Source organism: Crocuta crocuta, unplaced genomic scaffold (assembly GCF_008692635.1).
Source record: "Crocuta crocuta isolate KB4526 unplaced genomic scaffold, BGI_CrCroc_1.0 scaffold193, whole genome shotgun sequence".
Lineage (NCBI taxonomy): Eukaryota > Metazoa > Chordata > Mammalia > Carnivora > Hyaenidae > Crocuta > Crocuta crocuta.
Window position 1 is genome coordinate 5,140,298 of NW_027529624.1, and position 25,476 is coordinate 5,165,773.

The 25,476-nt window shown below is 46.8% G+C and overlaps 2 protein-coding genes across 6 annotated transcripts in view; both read left to right on the plus strand.

Moving 5' to 3' along the window:
* Window positions 1–14,657, plus strand: part of HMGXB4 (HMG-box containing 4) — a 29,625-nt gene extending 14,968 nt beyond the window's left edge. For all 3 annotated transcript variants that reach the window (XM_077762031.1, XM_077762033.1, XM_077762032.1), the window contains 6 exons: window positions 3,599–3,680; window positions 4,680–4,744; window positions 5,837–5,942; window positions 6,618–6,787; window positions 11,840–11,962; window positions 12,453–14,657. In XM_077762031.1, coding sequence (XP_077618157.1) covers window positions 3,599–3,680; window positions 4,680–4,744; window positions 5,837–5,942; window positions 6,618–6,787; window positions 11,840–11,962; window positions 12,453–12,497 — 591 coding nt within the window. In that variant the 3' untranslated portion in view covers window positions 12,498–14,657. The remainder of the gene's footprint in view (window positions 1–3,598; window positions 3,681–4,679; window positions 4,745–5,836; window positions 5,943–6,617; window positions 6,788–11,839; window positions 11,963–12,452) is intronic.
* A 3,843-nt stretch (window positions 14,658–18,500) lies between these two features.
* TOM1 (target of myb1 membrane trafficking protein) overlaps window positions 18,501–25,476 on the plus strand; it is a 39,136-nt gene continuing 32,160 nt past the window's right edge. For 2 of the 3 annotated variants that reach the window (XM_077762034.1, XM_077762036.1), the window contains exon 1: window positions 18,501–18,620. In XM_077762034.1, the coding sequence (XP_077618160.1) occupies window positions 18,569–18,620 (52 nt within the window). In that variant the 5' untranslated portion in view covers window positions 18,501–18,568. The remainder of the gene's footprint in view (window positions 18,621–25,476) is intronic. The other variant, XM_077762037.1, reaches the window with a different exon arrangement.

The following is a 25,476-nucleotide window of genomic DNA, read 5'->3' on the forward strand; positions in this document are numbered from 1 at the left end:
TCTCTCTCTCTCTCTCTCTCTCTGCCCCTGCCCCACTCATGCTCTGTCTGTCACTCTCTCTCTTTCTCTCTCTCTCTCAAAAATAAATAAACATTTTAAAAAATTAAAATGGCAGTGATGGGGTACCTAACTGCCTCAGTCAGTAGAGCATGCAACTCATGATCTTGGGGTCATGAATTTGAGTCCCATGTTAGGTAGAGAGATTACTTTAAAAAGTTAAAAAAAACTTTTTTAAATAAAAATGGTAGTAATAATGGAATTTACCTCATAGGGTTGTTGCCAGGCTTAAATGAGTTTCTACAGTAAAGCTGTCCTGCAGCGTCTCCTAGACGGTATTCGTATCAGTGAAGCAGTTGGATTCTTGTCATCAGGAGAAGAAAGCCAAGCTGTATTTTTAAGATTCATGTTATGTTTTGCCTTAACCCCCAAATGTTTTATCCTTTAGAAGTTCTTAAACTAGAGTCTTGGATTGGCTTGAAGAGGGGTTTTCATCAGATTGTCAAAGAGTTCTATTTCCCAAAAGAGTTAAACATGACTGCTTTATAAAAAGCGTGAAGAAAATTCCTCTTTGAGGGTTCCTGGGTAGATCTGTTGGTTAAGTGCCTGACTCTTGATTCTGGCTTAGGTTGTGATCCCAGGGTCATGGAGTTGAGCCCCGCGTTGGGCTCTGCACTGGGCACGGAGCCTGCTTGAGATTCTCTCTCTGCCTCTGCCCACGCGCCCACTCACACTCTCTCTTTCTAAAAGGAAAAAAAAAGTTAACTCTTCGAAAGGTCTTGATACTGTGATATATGTCATCACACACTTAAAAGGAGGTTCTGGCTGCAAAATTACAACACTGTGAGTCACACTTAGTGGATTTGTTGGCAGTCTTCTGCTGCTAACAATAAAGTTTCCAAGTTTTTGAAATATTAGCATTTTATTAGGGGGAGTCAGTGTTGTTCCGGATGTATGTTTTCTTGCATTAGAAAGTCTAGAGTGGAATTACTGGCCTTGCGTTTGGAGTCACGTGGAAATGTGCTGTGTGCACAGAGATCGTCCATTATTTGTGTATTTCTAACCACAAACCTACCTTTAGAAAAATCTCTATGCCCTGGAAAATGTGTAACCATTAAGGCTGAATTCTGAACATTAGGTCCCCAGAAAGGAGTTGCATTCTGCACAGTGGTTAGGTTCCAAAGTCAGCCCATCAGGTGAGAATTGCAAATAGTCCAGGTTTCCCTGGAAACCCCTTAGGAAGGTGGCTTCACAACCAAAAGCTGACAGACTGCGGGTCCACTGAACGTCGGCCCAGTGCCACTGGGTTCTCGGCACCAGATGAGGTCACTGGTGTCGGTTCAGAAGCCAGAATTACTCTTTGTTCAGCTGTGCCAGCTACAGGTCTCAGAGTCACACTTGGGTAGTGAGTTGCACACACTCACTACCGGGACAAGCAAATTTATGTTCTTTGTCACACTCACTCCATGGAATAGGTTCTTAGCATGGCATCACCCCAACTAATCAGTCTGTGTCTGTCTGTCTCTCCTCTCTCTCTCTCTCTCTCTCAAATGGCCAAATATAGAACTTACATGAAGTCCTGTCTGTGTAGCACCCCTCCATTGTATCTGGGGCCCAATAAAAGGGAATTTGGAAGAGGGGAGCATTAGTTAAAAACCTTGGAACATTTGGGGACATGAAGCTGCTCCTCAATTAATAACCAAACGCAGCACCCAGAACTCACTTCCGCAGCATCTCTAAACAGGATGGGCTTCACCAGAAGAATACTAAAAATAGTTTCACTGTCTAAATGAAATTGTTAAAGCATAAAGCCCTTGCTGCTATTTTCTTTATCTGATTTAGGCCAGATGATTTCACTTTATCATCCTTCACCAAAAATATTTTTAAAAAAAGCTTCTGTTGGCTCTTTGGATGCTACAATTTCTATTTTGAAAGATAGAGAGGGAATAGAAAAGAACTCATGGTAGTTTTCCGTTGTAGCCTAACAAATTACCGCAGATTTAGCCGTGTGAAACAGCATCCACTAGTAGCTCCCAGTTCTGTACTTAGAAGGCCAGATAGGGCTCAGCTGGGCTCCCAGTCTCTCCCAAGACTGAATCAGGGTGTTGGCCAGAGCTGGGTTCTCCCGACGCGAGTGAGGGGTCCTCTTCAGGTTGTTGGCAGTTTGTTCATGTTGTCGGCAATACTTGGTTCCTTATAGTTGTAGAACTCATGGCAACCTCTTTTCCTCAAGTTCAGGGTCAGCAGGAGAGTGTCTATTGTTGTGTCTCATCCCTGTCAAGGGCTCACCTGACTGACCACAATGATAAGTCAGGCTCAATCAGGATGGTCTCCCTTTTGATTAACTAGAATTCAACGTACTAGGGACCTTAACTAGTGTGGCAAAGTCCCTTTTGCCATGTAACATAACAGTCATGGGAGTGATAGCCCGTCACATTCACCAGTCTTGCTCACACTCACGGGGATGGCATTATCCAGGGCGTGTGTAACATGGGGGGCAGAAATCCTGGGAGCCATCTTGGGATTCTGCCTGCCACAGAAATAATAGTGTCATAACATCACTGCACACCTCCCGAAGTGCCAGGTACTGTTTGATTAATTCCCACCTCTGAGTTAAATGGTATTATCCAGGTTTTACTTACACAGAAACTACAGCTCAGGGAAATCAAGCAGCTTGTGTTGCTAACAAAGAGTATGGCCAGGATTCTAAACTAGATCGTTAGCATCCAAAGCCCAGGCACTGGTTATTTTGTCGTATTGTCTTGCTAAATCTTGTCATTCCTTCCTCCCTGCTTGTGGAGGTATCATAATACAGTAAAGAACAAACATGCTTCAAGTAGCACAAAGCAATTTGCTGGAGTGAGAGAGGTTCATCTTACACTGACTACCAAAGAATTGTCTCCAGTTGTTTACCTACTTCTCACGTTGGCCACAAGAATGTGAATAATAAAATAGTGATAAACTACAACTAATAGGATCAGGATCAGGAAAATTATAAGACTAGAAATCAAAAGGAACTAAATGAACAGATTTAACCCTTGGCTTTCTGGTCCCAAAGTAAAGGGAAATGATACGATTCTTCTTTTCAAAGATGAGAAAAATAGACACTCCAGGAGAGGCAAAGATTTTCTTAGCACAGAGTTCTCAAACATGTCACATGGGATTGTACGTAGGTGAATGAAGGGCTTTTCAAGTGATTATCAAGTAGCTGCAACAACTTAAATATCTAGAAATGATGTAGCATGTGGTTTTTACCTTCTAAAGTAAAAGTGGGGGCACCTGGCTGGCTCATTCGGTAGAGCACGCGACTCTTGATCTCGGAGTTCTGAGTTCAAACCCCACTTTGGGTATAGAGATTCCTAAAATATAAAATCTTTTCAAAATAAAAATAAAAGCAAAGCTGGTATTTATTAATTATTACATGTAATTAAAAAATGAAATACAATTGAAAGCTATCCTGTTTAGAAAGCTGGTTAGTGGCTCAGAACTCTTCCCTAGATGACAAAGTACAGGTCTCATATCTGTTTTGTAACCATGATTCAGGGTCACTCAGCGTGCGTTCTAATGCACTCTTACCTGTTCTGTTTTCACGTGGCACCAGCCAAAAAAGAAGAACATGTCTGCCTACCAGGTGTTCTGTAAAGAGTATCGCGTGACCATCGTGGCTGACCATCCAGGTATAGGTAAGGACACGTCTCATCTGCAGCTTTGGTCCTTTCTAGCCGTGTCTCTGATTAATTCAGCCAGTCAGCAGGCAGCTCCTTCCCTGGGTACCAAAATAGCACAAATCTCATTTCCCCCCCTTCGGTTCTGAAGTCACTCTAGATTCTGTCTTAGTCCACCCCATCCATAAAAGAGAGAAGCTTTCGGCTTATATCTCTTAAAATGAGAAAATGGGAAACTGAATAAAATTAAATGTTAGGGAGCCCCGCACAGAAACACGGAGTTGTTTGCCGCCAAGGTTCTACAGCTGACCTTTCCCTTAATCTGGCCCCTGGGTGTGAGTCATGGTGAGATGACTGACTCACATTGCTTCTGTCTGTCTCTGTGTCAGAAGTTAGTGAGGTGAGAAAAACACTCGCCACAGACCTTGGCAAGTCACTTAACCTCCACAAATCTCATTTGCCTGCTGTGTACAATAGCTTCGCAACCTTCTCATCAAGGTTGTCGTGAGGCCCATGTGAAGTACCATAACAGATACGGGTGCTTTATAAAGCATGACCTTGCTGTACAGATGGGAAGGCAGCAATACACTTCTAGAGGATTGCTTCTGAGCTGCTCGAGGGAAATTCTTCTTTGGTTCTCCGCTCTCAAAACTTGGTAAAAATGTAACATTTTTTAATCAAATTCTGTGAAACATGTTTTCTTTAACCTAAGTTGATAAGCTTTGTATAATGAGATCGAATTAAAAGACCTCAGAAAGATGCTGAAGGGACAAATCTCTGGAGAACAGATGTGTGAGAATTTGAGCCTATCTCACTGACCACCAAAACAGCCCCTTCTTTCTCTAGAACAAAGAATCAAGAAAAGTGACGGGATTTTAGTTGGTTTTCTGAAAGAACCTTGTGTTAATTTAAATCTGAGCTGGGAAATCCTTCTTCTAGTTTTTGCTTTTATCAATCTTCTGTTTGGTTTATAGTCCAACCTTCACTGTGTTGCATTTTTTTACTCTTTCATGCCAGACTTTGGGGAACTCAGTAAAAAACTGGCAGAGGTGTGGAAGCAGTTGCCAGAAAAAGACAAACTGGTAAGTGCACTTTTTGGCAAACACAGTTTTCATTGCTTTATGCCTTTCAAAATAGGTAATTCTCCTATAGCCCATCAAGCCAATAATGAAAATAGTGAAAAAAAGTCACAGATCGATAGAAAATGGTTTGGCAGAGGACATTAACACGGGCTGGTGCCAGTTTATTCTACTGTGGATTTAACTGCAGGGAGGCTGTCTTCTCTGGCTTGAGCCAAAAGATGACCTAAGTTAGGGAGTAATTAAGGGTTAAGAGAAAATGTGGGCTGTGTTTACTAGGTGAGTGGGTTGCAGGCCATCATCCTCATCAGCCTTTACCAAACAGTATGCCCTCCTATCAGGAACCAGTAACACAGTGATAACTAGTCCTATCGGAACCATTCAGGGTCACTTTCCAGCCAGGTAATTGGAAGGTTGGTCTAGGGACTAGAATTACCGTCTTGCTTTACAGCACAGCTCATCCTGGTGAAGCAATGAAATTATTGTCACCCAGGTAAGTTATCTTTAGTCTCTATTTTCCATGTTATTGTCATCCTGTTATTGGTGTTGCCAACCGGCAGATCAGAAGAACTGTTTGAACCACACGGACATCATACTGAGCCAGATGTTTACCCTATGATTTTCCATTTCGACCTTAGAGTGACTTCACAGTCCCTGCTGGGCCCTGACCTTTAGCGGGGAGGAACGTTTGCAGTCCTCCACTGAGATATCGCTGTAGTCACCATCTGAAGCCTGTTCGGTAACCCTTAGCTTCCAAGTTAGCATTAAGGGACACCTGGGCAGCTCAGTCACTTGAACATCCATCCGTCCATCTTCCGCTCAGGTCGTGATCTCACAGTTCATGAGTTCAAGCCCTGCATCAGGCTCGCTGCTGTCAGCATTGAGCCCTCCTCGGATCCTCTCTCCCCACTTTCTTCCCCTCCCCTGCTCATGCTCTGTCTTTCTCAAAAATAAACATTAAAAAAAAAAGTTGGCATTAACCTCTGCCCCCTCCGGGGTTTCCTTTCCCTTTCTTCATTGTCCTCTTCCATGACGGTTCCCTTTTACATTTTGTCCTGATTCATTTATCATAATTTTGATCTGATCTCACTGCAGATTTGGAAGCAAAAAGCTCAGTATCTGCAACACAAACAGAATAAAGCAGAAGCTACAACTGTGAAAAGAAAAGCCTCCTGCTCAGAAGTTCCCGTGAAAGTAAAAGGTAGTGACTCTAGCCCTCCTTTCCCGAGAGCATGGTGAATTTTGCTTCCTACCTAGGAAATTGGGAGAGCAGCCTATGTCAGAAGGAGATCTTGATATCCAGATACTACTACTGAATATTACAGATTGCAAAAAAAAAAAAAGAAAAATTAGAAAATAGAAGTCAGCAAATGTTTTCTATAAAGGGGCAGAGAGTAAATACTTTAGGTTTGTGGGCCATAGGCATTCTTTGTCACATACTCTTCTTCATTTTATCTACAACCATTTAAAAATGTAAAGCCATTCTTAGCTCACAGGCTATGCAAAAGTATATACAGATTTGGCCTACAGTTCACAGTTTTGCTAATGCCTGGTATAGCTCATAAAAGGGGAAAATCAGGAAGAATTTTTTTTTTAATTTTTTTAAACATGTATTCATTTTTTGAGAGACAGAGCACAAGTTGGGGAGGGGCAGAAAGAAAGGAGAGGGAGACACAGAATCCGAAACCAGCTCCAGGCTCTGAGCTGCCAGCACAGAGCCTGATGTGGGGCTTAAACCCATGAACCACGAGATCACTACCTGAGCCAAAGTGGGTCACTTAACCGACTGAGCCCCCCAGGCACCCTGGGAAGAACGTTTTTGTGATGTTCCAGGCCATGGGTAAGCATTATCTCTCTATTTTGTCTCTGTTCTCAGCTTCCTCTGCAGGAGTGCTGTCACCCCAGAAGAAATCCCCACCCACCACCATGCTGTTACCAGCCTCGCCAGCCAAAGCCCCTGAGACAGAGCCCATCGATGTCGCTGCTCATCTACAGCTGCTGGGAGAGTCCCTAAGCCTCATTGGACACCGCCTGCAGGAGACCGAGGTGAGTGAGACTATGAGCATAGCTCCAGTTTCTGATATGATGTGAGTCCATTTCCTCCTTCCATGTGAACCCAGCCAGCAACTACTGCTCTTTTGTGTGAGATTATGCCAGGTGCTCAGGATACAGTAACAAAGAAGATACATGCTCGTAAAAACACCTAGAGACTGGGAATCTACTGGCTCTCGAAGTCTGCACTTACCCCCTCCTATTGAACAATGGCACAAACAGAAGTTAGGATATTCTATAATTTTTCCTCCCAGTTTTTATTGAGATACAATTGTAATTGTATCCATATCATCCTGTAATTCATTCTGACTTTTTAAAAAATGCAATGGAAAGAAATGAATACAAATCCCATGGAAGTTTTGATCATTTGTACTTCTAAGAGAGTTTGCATTTTTCTGCACATTTCCAGCAAGGTCTTAAAAAGAGTAAATTGTATAGGGATTAAGACTTCCTCTATTTCTTTGCAAATAGGTAGCAAATAGGGAAATTGAGGTTCTCAAGCTCCTCATTACTCTGCACTTGAATTATACAGTGCTGTGTGCCCCCAGGGAGATCTTTGTCCTTTTCAGCTTCAATTTCAAAATCACTTAACCTGAAAAGCTGTCATGTTCCATTTCTATTACCATATTCAATTTCTAATCATATTGCCCCCTTGGCTAACTCCATAGTGTAGTATTTCAGTTTTCCACTGGGTCCTAATAGGACATTTCAGCAAAGAAATCAGTCTCTGCTGCTAAAGCCATAAAAATCAGTGTGGAATATAAAACTATTCACTTCTCTGTGGAAGTTGAATTGTTATTCAACAAATAAAATGCCAAAGGACACAAAAGATGACGGTTACCTAGGTTTTCTGGCTAGTTTTAATAAATTAGCAGACTTCAAAACAACTAGGGTATTTCTATATAGGCTCAGATATTTAAATGGATGTAGACATTTCCAGAGTAAAATATTCTGGGATCCTTACTTATTTTTCATATTTAGTCATTCTTAGTTTCCTAAAAAGTTAGAAGTAAAAATGATTTGTTTCATGCACTTTCATATTCCAGACTTCCCCTGGTATTTCCATTTAGTTTAGAGACTATTTGTTGAGGGCTGCCTGGATGGCTCAGTCAGTTAAGTGTCTGACTTCGGCTCAGGCCATGATCTTACAGTTCATGGGTTCGAGCCCTGTGTCGGGCTCTATGCTGACAGCTAGCTCAGAGCCAGGAGCCTGTTTCGGATTCTGTATCTCCCTCTNTGTCGTTGAGCATCTGACTTCATCTCAGGTCTTATACTCATGGTTTGTGATTTCAAGTCCCGCGTGGGGCTCTCTGCTATCAGCGCAGAGCCCACTTCAGATCCTCTGTCTCTCTGTGCCCCTCCCCCCCCAAAAAATGAATAAACATTTATTTAAAAAAAAAAAAAAAANTTTCCTATCATCAGGAAACTTACAGTTTCATTGCAAAGATAGAACATGTACATAATTAGCAATTAAGGGGTGCCTGGGTGGCCTTTTCAGTTAAGCATCTGACTCTTGATTTCAGTTCAGGTCGTGATCTCATAGTTCATGGGTTCGAGCCCTGCATTGGCTCTGTGAGGACAGCATGGAACCTGCCTGAGATTCTCTCTCTCCCTCTCTCTCTCTGCCCCTCCCCTTCTCGTGATCTCTTTCTCTCTCTTTCTCTCTCTCTCAAAAATAAATAAATATTTAATTTTAAAAAAAAGAAAGAAAAGCCAGTTTCTGTGAGCAGCTGCTTAGAAAAAGTAATACACACATGGTGACCAGAAAAGGGAAAGACTCAGTGCACCTGGGTAGCTCAGTCAGTTAAGTGTCCGACTTTAGCTCTGGTCATGATCTTGTGAGTTTGAGCCCCGTGTTGGGCCCTATGACTTGGGCAGGTTCTCCAGCCCACTTTATTTTAGGTAACAGTCTTATTGAGATATAATTCACATACCTTAAAGTTCACCTTTTGAAACTATAGAATTTAGTGGTTTTTCAGTATATTCACAAAATTGTGGCCCCATCACTACCATCTAATTCCAGAATATCTTTGTTACTTTCGAAAGAAATTCCATACACATTAGTGGTAATTCCCCATCCCTTCCAGTCCATTTTTTCCCAGACTTCTATTACTTGCCTACATCCTCACAATTTGTGGTTTCGTTGTACCACACTTATTCACCTTATATTTTTATTTAAATAAATCTATCCATTCTTTCACAAGGATGCCCTTGATGCAAGTCTGATATCCTCAGTTTTTTTTCAAATACAGGGCATCACAGTGGGCATACGTCAAAATGCTCAGTGTTGGCCTATATGCCACCTGAAACTACATGCTGCACTGTAGGAACATTGCTGTCTACAAGTCACTCGTTTATAGATTGGATACCAGGAGCCTGATAACTTTAAGTGACGACTACAGATTGACGCTCTGTGCCTCACTCCTGCCCTTGTCTCCCCGAGGCTAGCTGATGCAGCGAGAGGAGCTAGGGAACAGTGAGAGCTGGGGGCGGGGTGGTCAGGAGGGAGGGGTTCTGTGAAAGGGAGGTGATCTTCCAACAGGGCCTGGAGGGGTCTGGAGGGGTTTGTCTCGCGGAGACATTGGAAAGAGACCCTCCAAACCGGAAAACGGTGTGCATCTCTGCTCCTCGAACTCGGGGTCTTCTACCAACATGGATGAAAGGAGCCCCCCCCCCTCCCGCTTTAACCAGATCCTCTACCGGGCTTTTATATTGGGACTCCACACCCCGGGGTGGGGGGTGGGGTATCTTTTTTACTGAAATTCCAGTTAGTTAACATACAGTGTAATATTAGCTTCAGGTGTGCGATTCAGGCACTTCCCACATCACCGGTGCTCATCATGCCCTGCTCAGTCCCCTTCCCGTTTCACCCGCCTCCCCTCCAGTGACCAGCAGTGGGTTCTCCATAGGTAAGGGTCTGTGTCTTGGTTTGCCTCCCTCTCACTCTTTTCCCCCCTTTGCTCATTTGTTTTGTTTCTTCCACGTCAGGTTTTATTTGAAAAAACGTTTTTTACTGCTAAAATGATGAAAATTTAGACCATCTTTCACATAAGGTGGAGGAAGGCCGAAAATTAAGGCTATAGCCCAGATTACAGACGGCCTTGGACCCTCTCAAGTGTTTATTCTCTGCTATTGAGGAACTACAGGGGTTTGGGGGTTTTTTGGTTTGTTTGTTTGTTTTTTGAGTTGGGAAGGATGTGATCAGCGCTCTCATTTGGTTTCCTCTGAAAGTGTCTTCTGTTTTAGATTGGGAGTGCGACCTGACTTGGGGAGAAGTTATGTAACAGTAATGCAGTCCAGACATGACAGAGATTTGAATTAAGTCAACAGATATTTATTGAGGGCTTACTCTATGCAGAATACCAGTGATTACTGAGACGATATAAAAAGGAATGCAACATGGCTCCTGCCCTTACCATTCTCTGGGAGAGTCCGACATCAAATATTAGCTATAATTAACTGTAGGCCCAAAGTAATGGAACCATATTATTAATTGCTAACAGGTTGACTGCTTAGTCAGTCAGCTTTGGTTCAGAGTGCTTTCTATCAATTCTTTCATGTAATTCACGCCGCAGCTTTGTGGGGAGAATTTTTTGTTCCCTTCTTTTTATAGAAGAAAAAACAGATGTAGAGAGACTCAGTAACTTGCTCTGGAGCTCAGCACCTAAGTGCTAAAACAGAGGCCTGAATTTGGTGGCGCAACTCGAGGTCCATGCTCTTAAGCCCTTGCTGCATGGCCCCCCTTGCAAGAAGGAAAGGGGAGGGAAGAGTCAGCCACGGCAAGGCCTTGAGTCTGGCCAGTGATGTGAGTGGTGGTGGCCTCAGCAGAGAAGGGCTGCTCGGAGGAGGGCAGGTGGCTTCACAGCACGTTGAGATTTGGAAACTTTCAAACTGACAGACCTAGCAGGCAGCCAGAAATGCAGTTTGGGAGGCGAAGATTTTGCTAATAATGGTAATAATTACTGATACTTTTTGAACACTTAACCATGTACCCGGCACCTTCCCAAGTACCTTGTACCTATTATCTTCCTTAATCCCCTCTGTGTAGGCTATTGTCTGGGCACAGCATAGGCAGCATCGTGCCCCAGGACAGGGGCGGGGGGCGGGGAACCCAGCAGTCCTGAGCCCGGAGCTCCTTCTCTGAAGGACTGTGCTGTGTTCCTGGCTGACACAGCCTCACAGGGCTTCTAGCTAAAGCAGGTGACACAGGAGCTAGGCAGGCGCATTTGCAGTGAGCGATCGTATTTCTTACCTGTTTGAATCACAGAGAGACATTATGAATTGGGCAAAGTGTTAAAATTTGAAAGGAACCAATTTCACTTCTTTCTGAGGGTGAACAACTCAACCCAGAAAAGTGGTGTCACCAGCTGTCAGAAAGCCCCACACGTGGAGAAGTGTGCACATGTCTGTGTTAAATGGTCATGTGTAGGGCTGTAGAACCCTCAGTTCTCACACTGGAGCTAGATTTGTGGAGCTCCTTAAAAAAGTACTTTTTGCCCACATGACCTCCACAGATCTTCCCAGGAGCTCTCTGGAGTAGGGAAGGCCAAGTGGCCAACCCTAGGTTGCACAGAGGGTAAGATGGGTGAGGAATATAGAAAGGGAACCTGGGAACGTATTGTAAAAGGTTTCTTTTTAAACAACTTACAGAGTTACCAAAGTAGATACCTTCCATTTCTGCTGCAAGTTGCATAGCACGGGCAAGACTTAAAAGAACAATGTAAGGCTGGGGCGCCTGGGTGGCTTAGTTGGTTAAGCGTCTGACTTTTGCTCAGGTCATGATCTCGCAGTTCGTGGGTTTGGGCCCCACGTCGGGCTCTGTGCTGACTGCCAGCTCGGAGCCTGGAGCCTGTTTCAGTCTGTATCTCCCTCTCTCTCTGACCCTCCCCTGCTCACGCTCTCTCTCTCTCTCTCTCTCCTAGAAATAAATAAAACATAANAAAAAAAAAAAAAAAAGAACAATGTAAGGAAACCACCAGAACGTGGAGGGAACCTCAGGAGTGGGACTTGATTACAACCTGCTCTTCCTTACTGCTCTCCTTGCAGGGCATGGTGGCCGTGTCCGGCAGTCTGTCCGTGCTTCTGGATTCCATCATCTGTGCGCTTGGCCCCTTGGCGTGTCTGACCACACAACTACCTGAACTGAACGGCTGTCCCAAGCAGGTCTTGGTGAGTTTTCCCTGTGTTCCTTGGAGTTTTTCAGCGAGACCCCTCAGGAGCCACAGAGGCCCTGCCTCCACGAGCTCTCAGGGCACAAGCTCATGAGGCTTCCTGGCGGATGGCACGCTCTCCATGTATTGACCCAAGAACACAGTCCTGGGCCACTGAATACATGCTGTGCTTTCCGTGCAACTAGGAAAAGTGCCACTTCCCTGAACAGCCCTATGGAGAGACGCTTCCAGCCCCTGAGGGGCCGCACCTCCCGTCTTGCCCCTCTGCTCTTCTACACCCAGACGGAGCAGGAGGCTTCCGCCTCTTTTCCACGAGGATTAATGGGAGGAGTCCGCGGAAAAGCTCCTAGGGGAGCAGACGGCACGGTGCCGGCTTCACTCTCTCACTCTCAGTTTCCTCTCTCCTCTCTCTCCTCTGAACAAGGAAATAGGGCTCGGGGAACTAAGGTAAAGTACTCTGCAGCTGAACCTTTTCCCTTGTTTTGCAGTCAAACACATTAGACAACATTGCTTACATCATGCCTGGACTGTGACAGCGAGGAGCCCCGGGACAGAGACCTCGTCCTCCCCATTGCTGGTGTGTGTGTATGTGGGTGCTCCAGATCGCTGGTCTCCGGGCACAGGCTTCGAATTTTTATATATATACATATACATATACATATATATAATGTACAATATATACATAGGACTGTAACTACTTTGCTTTTAATAATTTTATGAAATGGCAAAGGTTTAGCCAAGAGGAAACCTTGGCATGAATATGGACTTGGGATTCTTTTTTCTCCTGTGGTGGATCAATCTGCCTTAAAAATCAATGAAACTTGGGGGCTGGGGGCTTGTTCTGGGTGCCAAGGGCATCTCTTTATGGACAGCTAAAAATGTGATTTTTTTTTTCCAACTCAGTTGTACCTCCAGACCCATCACTGACCATTTGCCTTACCTGTCTCACAGTCTGAAATGTAATAGGAAAGATTATGGGAAGATGCCAGTTGACTGAAAGTACAAAGCCTTGCAACGTGAAGTGACCTAGGTTGGAGGTGATAAAATCGTTCCCATCTCCCAGTTACTTCAGTGGCTTAGGTGAACTTTGTAGGGGTTCATTCCGTTTCCTGCTATACCAGTGTCCATGTCTCAAAATTTATCGTAATCTTTGGTACCATTAGCAGCCTCAGTAGGGCCCAGGAGTTACGTGAGCCCCAGCAGCGTGAAACACCTTGGAGAGAGGGTAACGCTGTCACTGCACAAGTTGAAATGTATTGTGAGCTGATCCAGAATATTCCATCTGCAGAACTAATTGCTGGTATCTTCCATCGGTGACATTCGCTTAGCCACCGAGTCCTCACAGGTTTTGCTGCTTAGTTGCTTGATGGCTGTGGAAGATGAACTTGGCCCAGCGTGATTCTTGGGTTCATCCGATTGGCTCCCCTGGTGGGCAGATACCCAGTGTTCTGCATTCCACACATAAGTGAATTGCAAAAAGAGTACTCAATTCTCATGTAGGTTTATTTATGTGCGCTCGTGACTGTGTGTTTTAATTATGTGTATTTAACTCTTTAAAATCTCTTAGATTTTAATTTATCCTGTAAATTTCTGTATATATAATTTAATAACAAAAGCCTCCACCAGCAACAGCATGTGGAAGATACAGATTTGTCATTTCTTCCCTCCTCCTTTCCTCTGATCCCCTCTGAAAACTCCCAGATCATCTACATTTTAAGGTATCGTGCCTCATAAAAGGAATCATTATGTCAGGATTCTAATTCTTTATAATTCAATAATGTCAAGAAAGTAAAATTAAAAGGAATGTTACCATTCCCAGCTGCCCACTTTTCCAAAGAACCAGACTTTTGCTTCCCAGTTCCAAAGAAGACAGCTGAGCACTTGAGGGTTGTTTTTCAGTTTGGTGTGGGGTTCCGGCCAAAACTAAGCTCCAAGGGGACTGTGATTTCTTCCCTGGCCGAGGCAGAGGGGACTGTGCTTTCTTCCCCTGGCCGGGGCAGAGGGGACTGTGCTTTCTTCCCCGGCCGGCCGAGGCAGAGCGCTGCAGCATGGAAGTAGATCTTTGAGGACCCTGCAGCCAGCCCACATCCTACTTCATCCCTTCCCTCCTCCCCACCGTGTGGCCCCAGGGCTTCCTTTCCCAAAGGTGCTCTAGCTGCTGATAGGCCCTCAGCTCAGAGCAGTGGTGAAGTTTAATTGGGGAAACAGAAGGAAACGGGTATGTTTGGGAACCTAAATCAGTAAGAGCAGATCTGGGTTTGATTGCCTGTGTTAGACCCCATGCCACACCTCATCTGTACCCGTGGAAGTTTCCTGTCTGACACAGGGTATCAAGGAGGGGCCTGGGAGACCTGGAGAAGTACGGAAGAGGTCAGTCCTGCCCCTGTCCTTCGTGCACGTTAATGAAATCCCAGTGAGGACCTGCTTTTTGTTTGTTTGTTTTCCTTTAAAACCCAACCCTTATTGTATTTGTATTTAAATTTGTACACATTTGTATAATAATCTGTACCTTGTGGTATTTGGTACTATTAGAGGAAAAACTTTGGATTCAGACCTTCTTGCAGTTTTTATATCATTGTTTTATTTTGTTTTTTAAATAAATTCTAGCGGTTTGATCCAAATCCCATTACAGTTGTATAAAGAAATAAAATTTTGTACTTATATTATTAAAAATCACATTTTTAATATTTTTAGTCCTGTCTCAGGTTATCCTTTCCCTGTTGCTGACCAGCTTGCTTTGAAATTCTAAAACCTGTCGTTTTTCACCTACATCGGACCATGATTTTTATTTTTAAAGACAAATCTCTGGAATAGAGGGCAACTTTCTGATCTTAACCATTTTTCTCACTGCCATCTTGCTCTGTCTCTATTAACTATTTACATTGCAGTCTCTCATGTTCTCTCCCTTGCAAACTAAAAACGAGCAGCTCTGATAAGAGAAGCCCTATTCACTGGTAAATGAAGTTGTGCATGTGCTTCAGTGTTGGTCTAACTCAAGAAAATATCAGTCGTGTATTAAGGGTCACATCTAAATCATGTGCTTAACCATGATATATTTCATTGCTGTTTCAGGCCTGTCCTGACCTGATGAACGATGTTGGACAGGTCGCTTAGTCTTTATGGACGTCCACAGTCCTACCAGTAAAATAGCGGTAAGGTCCCTCCCGCCTCGCAGCCTGCGTGAATATTTAGTAATATTGTGAACATTTAATACATGGACATTTGACCTCTCAAGGTAAAAAATTTCAATGCAAACACAAAGTGTTCCTAGTCCTGAAGAGGGAAATATTCAGTCGGTGGGAAGACTGACCTCTTAGAAAGAGGCTGTAAGAGACCAGTGCTGCTGAATGACTGTTAAGGAATGATTTGCATGTTTTCTCACAGTCAGTCCTCCCACCAGCCTCACGAGTTTTATCCCCCGTTACACATGAGACCAGTGCAGAAAAGTACTTTTCCTGAGGTCATACAGCTCGTACAGGGCAAAGCCACGAGCGGCACGCAGGAACAGCTCACCCGGGGCCTAGGCTCTCTTCTGCCCCGAGCCACTTGCAAAGTTGGATCCTCTATGGAATTCCTCCGAATCCTTCTCTATTATCTACAGTCCTGAGCACATGGTAGAAAAACTACCTGAAACTTCTTCATTGTTCAGATGTTCTCTTGTCCTGGCTGGCTTTAACTATACGGGCCTCGCCTTTCTCATCATACTTCTGTCTTCCAACTGCGGAGGCAGAGGATCGTGACTTTTATCTAAAAGTACTTGAGGGGTGCCTGGGTGGCTCAGTCGGTTAAGCATCCAGCTCGTTGATTTCAGCTCGGGTCATGATCTTGTGCTTCAGGAGTTTGAGCTCTGCCTCAGGCTCTATGCTGATGCTGCAGAACCTGCTTGGGATTCTCTCTCCCTCTCTCTCTGCCCCACACACTCGCTCTCTCGTGCGCACTGTCTCTCAAAATAAATAAATAAATTTAATTTAAAAAATAAAAATAACAAAAGTACTTGAAGGATGTAATAGATTACATTTATGCAGAATGTGAGTCTTAGGGGACTTAACCATTTTTACCCACAAGCAGGCATTGATATCAATATTACTAAAACATTTAAAAAATTAAAAGCAGATTGTTTACTAACTGAATTTGTTCCTTGCTAGCAAACACTTTTTTTTTTTTTTTTTTTTTAAATAAGCTCTATGCCCAACATGGAGCTTGAATTCAGGATGCCGAGAACAGGAGTCACATGCTCTAACTGACCGAGCCAGCCAGGTGCCCCTTAGCCGACACTTTTTGGGGTGTTTTTTGTTTTTAGCAAACACTTAAAAACATTTTTTTAACGTTTATTTTTGAGACAGAGAGAGACAGAGCACAAGTGGGGGAGGGGTAGAGAGAGAGAGGGAGACACAGAATCCAAAGCAGGCTCCAGGCTCTGAGCTGTAAGCCCATGTGGGGCTCAAACTCATGGACCTTGAGATCATGACCTGAGCAGAAGTCAGACACTCAACCAGCTGAGCCACCCAGGTACCCCAGAAAACGCTTGTAAAACATAGTTTTAATCAGTTTTGTACTACACTTAATGTTTGCCATTTATATTCCTTTCTGTTTGCATGAAGTTGATATGATTCCACTCCCCATTTGGGAGTATGGGGGGGGTTCATCTTTTTTACCATGAAGGATGCAACTTATGGCTGTTGCATTCTTGTCAATAAAGCCAAGATCTTCTGTCCACAACCACTTTAAACCAGAGTGGTGCAAGGAGGCAAAAACTTCAAGAAATCACCACCCAGCATGGGCATGTTAAAGCCTATGGGCTCCTAATGGAAGAATCCAAAAATGTTAAATACCATGTATACAACCAAGCAATATGCTCAAATGAAGAAAAACATGGAAGGTGCCTGACATGGAAGTCACCCTAAATGTACATCCCACCCTTTATGGTCCAAATACCAAAGGTATTTGATTTAAGGTAGATTGACTTAAATTTTAATGTATCAGTCACTGTGCTAGACAAAAGTGGTGAGCAGAGTGGTGACATAGGATCCCAGCCTTCACCGAGTAGAGGGAAACCGCATTTATGAATAGGTCTCCTGAGCATTATTAAAACACTTCAAAGCACAGGAGCACATGACTTCCGTAAAGTTTGTATTTTTTTTTTTAATGTTTTATTTATTTCTGAGAGAGAGAGAGGCAGTGTGAGCAGGGGAGGGTCAGAGAGAGAGGGAGATACAGAATCTGAAACAGGCTCCAGCCTCTGAGCTGTCAGCACAGAGCGGGGCTCGAACCCACGAACTGTGATATGGTGAGCCGAAGTCGGATGCTTAACTGACTGAGCCACCCAGGCACCCCTAAAGTTTTTATATTGCACAGTAAAGATGTCAGCCACTGTGTCAGCACAAACAGGTTAACATACAGAAGTGGTTAGGTCCTAATTTAGGTCTTCCATCATCCCAAATCTGTACTACTTACTAGCCTTCCAATTTAAAAGTCACAAATACGGTGATCATTTAAATATTAAAGCACCCTGCAGTAGTCCAAACTACCAATGTGGTTTTGTATCTTTTGGAATGCATGTGATGAAGAGAAAAAACATAACCGATAGATCAGATCTGATCTAATGTGTAGGCGCAATATTTAAAACATGGTACACAGGAAGGTTGAAAAAAGAGAATCCTAGAACGAGGAAAGGCCTTTGAAATTCATAAAATTTTTAACTTGGGGTCCACTGCTGTACTTCAGAGACCCCCAAAACTCCTTGAAGTTAAATTGTATCTCTTTTTGCTTCAGAAAGGCTTGTAGTTTTTCAAATTCTCAAAAGAGCCTGCAACCTAAAACAAAATGTATACAGTCCTTGATCTAATTCCAGCATCCAGCAAAAATGGAGGCTCGCTGTTTGAATCGCACAGTAAATTAATGACAGAAATGAGTCCCAGGGCCCACTTGTGACCCCATCTGTGTGCATTCTGCCACTCTGGGCTCTAGCCCTTTCCTCGCTACAATTCATGGAGTTGGTTCTGTGTCAAGGGACCCCAGTCCCCTGGTGCTGGCCTCTAATTCGAGGTAAGCGAACGCGGGCTGCAAGCCAGGTGCATCTTGCAGCAGGGAGACCTCGCCATCAGATAGGAAGAGCTCTGTCAGGGCGGGGAGACAACAGGCCAGAGATGCTGTCAACCCCAACGACGGGGGCGTTGTCATAGTGAGGTCCCAAGAGCGAAGACAGTAGGGTGAGAACTGGTCCGAGCTTGCAGTGTAACCTTACCCAAGTCATTTCCCTGCTCTGAGACCTCGTTTGACAAGCGTAGAGCGTTAAGTCACGGCCTTCAAAGGCATTGGGGGCGTGGCCTGCAGAGGCCACACACGCCCTCCTCATTCGCCCCAGCCCTACGGCGTGCGTGACGTCCGCAGGCGCCAGGAGAGGTGCGGTGAGGTCATCGCCCTCCGCCTCGGGGCTCCAGACCCTCCACGTCAGGGGCGGAGCCTGTATCCACGCTCTACACCCTTCGCTCCGCCTCCACGGGCGCCTCCTCGCGGACCGTCGGGCGCGTCACGTGACGGGTCGCCGGCGCTGGCGGTTGCTGTCAGCTGATTCCCCGGGTTGGTGGCTGGGGCAGCCGCGGCGATGGACTTTCTCCTGGGGAACCCGTTCAGCTCTCCGGTGGGACAGCGCATCGGTGAGTTCCCGGAGCCCCGCCGCAGGGCCCTGCTCCCGGCCTCGGTCTCCCCGGGCGCCTCCAGGTCCCAAGTCACCCTCCGGAGGGACGCTTGGGGGGGAACCAGGCTGGCGTGTCTCTCTCGGACCTGTCCCCGCCCAGCCTCCCGCCCATCTTGATTGACAAAGCCGTCGTCCATTAGGAAGCTTCGACTTGTGATGGATGCCTACGGCAGCCAATAGCTACAAAGGGAGGGCGGGTCCGGGCGGCCGCGGCTCAGCCAATGTGCGGCTGCTGGGGTCCCGAATCCTAGGAGAAAGTTTTGGGGGTTGAAGGGGCTGCGTGGTTTTGCAATCCTTGAGTCCTCGCCTGTCTCCCTCATCGCTCCCCCAGCCCGGGTCGCGCCGCCTGGGCTCTTGCCGTCTCCTTCCTGGCTCGCCGGACTCTCCGGACACTGATACCGGAGAAGGGTTAGAAGTCCATTCTCCCAGGACCAGGAGACTGGGGTTTGGCGTCTGGGCGAGCAACTTGGCGGGGACGCGGCCAGGCAGCCCTGCTGCTCCCGGGGCCCGGCCAGACGCTGGCAAACCCGCGAGACCGGCAGCAAGGCGACCACACAGTCGCAGACTCCCCGAGCTGGCAGTGATCTCAGGAACCACCTGATTCCGCCTCCCGCGTTTCTCGGCACTCGGGTGGGCCGGGCACCCTGGCCGGAGGCACAGGCTTACTCAGCCCCGGTCTCCTGACTCTCCAGCGCCCTGTTGACTGCACTGACTTACTAGCTCCGTGACGTGGCCTCCTATTTCCTCACCTGTAATTAGGGGTATATTAATGGTGCTTCCGTGGGGTTGTTGTGAAGGTTAAACTCGTTAATCATTGTAAAATACTCAGAACCGTGCCTGGCATGTGGTCATTGCTATATAAAAGAACGTGGTAATATTTGTCATTATTGTTATTGAGATACACCAAGCGAGGGTCGGGAATACCTGGAAATAGCCGGTTTTATGGGTACTTCTTGCTCCCAATACAGGGAGGAACCCCATGTCCTGGCCCAAACAGCTAGTCCCTAACACTTCTCCAGGGACAGTCTGGATGTGCCCTCTGGCATCAGGAAACTCGCCAGTACTGTTAACTTCTTCCTTCATCTTCTTGATGGGCCTTAGCATTAAGCCTAGACTAGGGAAAATGGGATCTTTTAGGCTGTCCTGGAAGCCAAACCTCACTTAAGTCCGTCAACCCAGCCCAGCAGTATAATAGGTACCATGGCTGTGTGTGGCTCTTCTGAGGTTTTGTAATCAAATTTCTCCAAGAGGAGGCTGGCAAGCCAGGATTTATTTACACTCCAGAAAGCTCCTGGGCCAGAGAGAGGAAGCTGCTCTCCCAGGAGCACCCTCCCCGCTCTCTGCCACGCACACCTCCCCATGAGTCATTGTTTTGGAGCCGAAAAGCTCTCCTCTCATCTTTATTTCTCCAGCAACAGATACCACCACTTTCATCACATGCCAAGTTTGAGACTTCCTACCTAAAAAAAAAAAAATCTGACCTTCAGAGTTGGCCACGTTTTCCTGAAGCTTTCTAGAAAAGCTCACCTGGGCTCTGGCCCTTAGCTAGTCAAAGAAAGAGCTTCTCTTCTTATCCCCAGGGTCTCCTGCCTGTGGCAAGAAATACTCTGTCCAAAGAGAACACTATGAAGTCATAATATCTTAGAGCCCAAACTAAATCTGGCTACTGGAAGGGTCCTTACCCTGGGCGTCTTACAGAACTCAGGGTTCTCATCAGGGTTCCCTAGAAGTCTTGTTAAAGACAGATAGATGGCTGGGGCCGCCTGGGGGGCTCAGGTCATGATCTCACAGTTTGTGAGTTTGAGCCCTCCGTGTCAGGCTCTGTGCTCACAGCTTGGAGTCTGGAGCCTGCTTCAGATTCTGTGTCTCCCTCTCTCTCTGCCCCTGCCCACCTCTCAAAAATAAATAAACATTAAAAACAACAACAACAACAAAAAAAAGCAAAAAACAGAGGGCTGGGGCCCATCCCAGAGTCCCTAACTCTGTAGGTCTGGGGTGAGCCCTAGGATTTGCATTTCTAACAAATTCCCAGGTGATGCTGATGCCACTGGATTGGAAACCACATATTGAAACGCTCTATAATAGGGGCGCCTGGGTGGCTTAGTCGGTTGAGCGTCCGACTTTCGCTTAGGTCATGATCTCGCGGTTCGTGGGTTCGAGCCCCGCATCGGGCTCTGTGCTGACTGCCAGCTCAGAGCCTGGAGCCTGTTTCAGTCTGTGACTCCCTCTCTCTCTGGCCCTCCCCTGCTCACGCTGTCTCTCTCTCTCTCTTCTAGAAATAAATAAAACATTAAAAAATTAAAAAAAAAAAAAAAGAAACGCTCTATAATAGCTCATCTCCTTTACACAGAAGGAGACAGAGGCCAGAGAGAAGGCGGAGACTGACTCACCCAGGCCCCCAGTGAATTGGTAATGAAGCTGTGATCAGTTCCGCAGAACCAGAGAAACTTGAACCAAAGCCGAGGAGCCTCTAAAAGTAGAATGAAATGAAAAATAGCTGCCATTTGAGCAATGCCTTTAGTTTTCCATAGGTTTCTTGTAGATAAGGAGATGGAGGTACTTCTGATTGGCTGTGATCACCGATGACGTAGTGTTTCTGGAAACTGCAGGAGTCAAATAATGTCAGGGCTGTTGACTCCACCCCCTCGCTGCGAGGGAAGCCCTGTAGAACTGGGGTCCCTGAGCACAGTGGGCTTCAGGGGTGAGCGTCACTCAGCTCACCAAGTTGTCATCCACCCGCACACCTGTGTGCTCACTGCCCCCTCGGCCTGGCATACCCACTCCAGCCTGCATCCTTCAGAGCTCAGCCATTCTCGCCTCCTCCCTGAAGCCCTCCCTGAGCCCTGCAGATCCAGCCATCACTTCTGCGCTCTTGCATCCCCCTCGCTGCTTAGGCTTCTTCACTCTCTGCCTCTGGGCTCAGAGCCTCCACTTCCTTCTGGGTAGCATTAGCTACAACAGCATATACCTGCCTGGGTGGTCGTGAGAGGGAAGCGAGACAGTCCCCAGGAGGCGTGTGTGTGGGAACCATCAGAAACATCAGCCCTGGGGCGCCTGGGTGGCTCAGTCGGTTAAGCCTCCGACTTCCACTCAGGTCATGATCTCACGGTTCGTGGGTTCAAGCCCCGCGTTGGGCTCTGTGCTGACAGCTAGCTCAGAGCCTGGAGCCTGTTTCAGATTCTGTGTCTCCCTGTCTCTCTGACCCTCCCCTGCTCATGCTGTCTCGCTCTCCCTCTCTCAGAAATAAAGCATTAAAAAAAAGAAAGAAAGAAAGAAACATCAGCCCTTGCTATCATCACCATTGTTTTTATTATTTCCACTGTCGCGCACTTGTAGACCACTGTCCTGTTCTGTTAGAAGCTACGCATGTGTGTCTCCCCAGCTAGGCTAGGCTTCCTGAGAGCAGGGGCTGTACCTCACTTGTCGGGACCCTCAGCACCTGGCATGGTCCCTGGCCCATCGTAGGAGGGAAGACAAGAGAAAAGGAAAGTGACATTTGGCGAGCAAATACCACGTGTCAGGGACAATGTTAGTATCCTAGTTATTAATATTCACAGTGACCCTACCAGGTTTTGCTATTTTTTTCCAGTTTTAACCAAAAGTAAGTGTGAAGGAGCATATCATTTCCCAGGGCTTCACAGCTAATCAGGGTGGGGATCTAGACCCAGGTTTCTCTGGCCGAGAGCCCACATCCTCCCCTACCCCTCACCACACTTATCTGGCCGATCAGTGCTTATTTGGAATTTACACCGTCCACCCCTCCAGGATCCACAGTTAACTGTTCTCCCCGCAGATTAGCCTGGCTCGTTACCATGTACGTGTGAGTCTGTACATTTGCAGGCCCCTCCGCCTTATCTTTTAGCAGGAGAGCTTCCCGAAGGCAGCAGCTGTGGCTGAAAGGATCCCAGATACTCGGTACTGGGTGGTGTCGACACAGCCCTCTCCTAGCAAAGATTTCAAAACCCTTTGCAGAATCCTCTGTGGACAGATCTTTTGGGTTGTTTTATAGACAGACGTCAGAAGGTAACCCAAGAAGCCCATTGTCCATTTCTGACTGTCAGCTTACCCCTGGACTGAGTCAGAGACCCATCTGCTCAGAAAGCAAGCTGCAGACAACAGACGCTGTGAATATGGGCAGTCCCTGAGGACCAGCCCCCACCCCCACCCCCACCCCCGTAGTCAGGATGGGGATGCCAGTAACTGGATATGACGGGAGAGCTCAGAGCCTACGGCCGATCCCCGCGGTGGACGGGAGAGGGGCAGAAGTCAGGCCCAGCTGCCTTGGAACCACAAAGGCCAAGCCAGGGGAGCCACAGGGAGGAATCACAGAGGAGAGACTCCAAGTGTTAGTAGAGAGAGCGCTTGAGGCCCCCTGGAGTGCCGTTTTGGGAGGATGGGGGGAGGGAGGAACTGGAAGCCAACCTGGCCACCACACTACGTCTCATTCCTTCTGTCTGTGACATGCCGCCGTCCTCCCTCTGCTTCCCAGAGCACTGCAGGGAAGGCTGGACGCGAGAGGGAAGAAAGGAGCTGACGGACGGCCTTGAGAGAGTGGTGGATTGGCTCCATGGGCCCAGAGGGTGGCAGCAGAGTCAGCCAAGCTGCACTCGGTGTTGACACACGTGGCCCTGGCACCTGGCACAGGTGTTGCCGGCTCCCCACCGCTGGGGAGGTGAAGGCAGAGGCCATAGGGGAGGGAGGCTCTAAGGAGGACTCCCACACTGGCCGCCAGGGTGGACTAGGGCAGGATTTACAGACTTTCTGGAAGGGGCTAGAAAGAAAATATTTCCACTTTGGTGGGCCTGTGGCCCCCATGACAAGGGCTCAGCTCTGCCCTTACAGCATAAAAGCAGCATAGACCATGTGCAGGTAAATGGACCCGACTGTTCCAATGAGACTTTGTGTATGAGCACCATAAGGTAAATTTCATGTAATTTTCACATGTCCTGAAATCGTATTCTTCTTTGGATTTGTTTTCAACCATTTAAAAATGTGAAAACCACTCTTAGCTTAGTGTGTGGGCCAAACAAAAGCAGACTAACAGGCACGTGGGTTCATAGTTTGCTGACCTCTGGGTCAGACCAGCTGGCCAGAGGCAGAATGATGGAAGGCAGCTTCTCCAGGGTGGGATCCCAGGGAACCTCACGTCTCAGATGCCTAAGGATGCTCCAGCCATGGGCCCTCTGAGGCAGAATCCCTATCACTTCCCCCAGTGTGCCCTGGGGGCTCCCCATGCCTTGAACCCCTGGTTCTCTGATACAGAGGTGCTAGAGCCAGGTTGGGGCCCAAGTCTCTGTCTTGAGGGTAACAGGCAATGATGTGTAGAAAGGGCTTCATGTCTAATGGCCATGGCACATGTAAGAAGACATCCAGGTTGAGCTCTTGAATCACACCAGATGGTATGAATCCTGGTTCAGCCTCCAGCGGCTTTGTTACCTGGGGCAAGTTACATAACCTCTCTGTTCTTCAGTTTCACATCTGTAAAATAAGAACATCGATCGCATGCATCACCTGGGGCTGCTGTTTCGCCGTGTGGAGAGGCTGCTGTGTTGGGAAGCCCTCAGCCCTGTGCCTGCCAGAGAGTAAGCGTCCACCGCTGTGATTTTTTACCGGTGTCATCATTGTCGCTGGGGCCTGGTCTAAGGTAGTGACAGAGCCAAGCATCTGCCCAGGGCTCTGGCTCCAGTGCAGCCTCTGTGTCTCGGCGTCACTGGGCCACACATGAGCAGCCACTGGCTGGCGGCAGCCACATTCTCAGACAGGTCAGGTTGCAGGCTGTGGGGTAGATCCGATTCTTCCTGGGGAATTAAAGCCTTTGCCTGACCCTACGGATAGAACTGGTGAATAGGTTTTGTTCCCTCACTGAGCTCAAAGAAATAAGAGTAAAGTGCCGGATTTCCGCTCTTCTGGTTTTAGAAGAAAAAAACACACACATACACACAAAACCCTCAGTGTCTTCTAATTAGCTTGAAGCTGTCACCCATAGAAAACAGGGAATCAGGACAAGTTAGCTCTTTACATCCTTACCAAAGAGGTCTCTGTCAAGGCTCGCCGTCTGCAGACTTCTGTCCTTCATGCCACCTTTATGATTTAGATCTGGCCTGTGCTGCCAACCTCTCCGTTTATACTTTCATCATGTTTTCCTTTTATTGGCTCACCATTTTTAATATGACCTTGTCCTGTGTAATTTTATTAATGAGGTAATTCGTGTTTGTTTTTCTCACCTTGGCTAAAGTAAATGTGCATCTCTAAAAATGTTTTTGAGTTTGTGCATGAGACCCGTTATGTGACCCTGCGGGGTACCTTCTGGTGACTCTGATGACAGCAGGATAGGGTCAGAGATCTTACATCAGAAGATCTGGGTTCAGGTGCCAGCTCTGCCCGTTCCTGGCACTTCCTGTGTCCCCCGGGCAAGTAACAGAGCCTCTGAGGGATGCCTGCCTCCATGAACATGGGAAAGACCACTGAAAAGTGCCAAGGAGAGCCAAACCACCCTGCAAGGTCCATAGAGAGGAACTGGGCTTTGTTCCTGACGGGGAAGGTAGATGAGGTAGAGGAGGGAAGGGGAGAGCCGGGGGAGAGGAGGAGAGAACAGAGTCCTCCGGACTGTGTGAGGCTAAGGCCCGCAGAATTTAAGAACAGACGGAGGTGTCCCCTCTTTGACCAGAACTTGTTTACACTGAGGCAGTAAAAACCCCGGATGATTAACTTTATGTGTCAACTTGACTGGGCCATGGCATCCAGATGCTTGGCCAAATATTATTCTAGGGGCGCCTGGGTGGCTCAGTCAGTTGAGCATCTGACTTCAGCTCAGG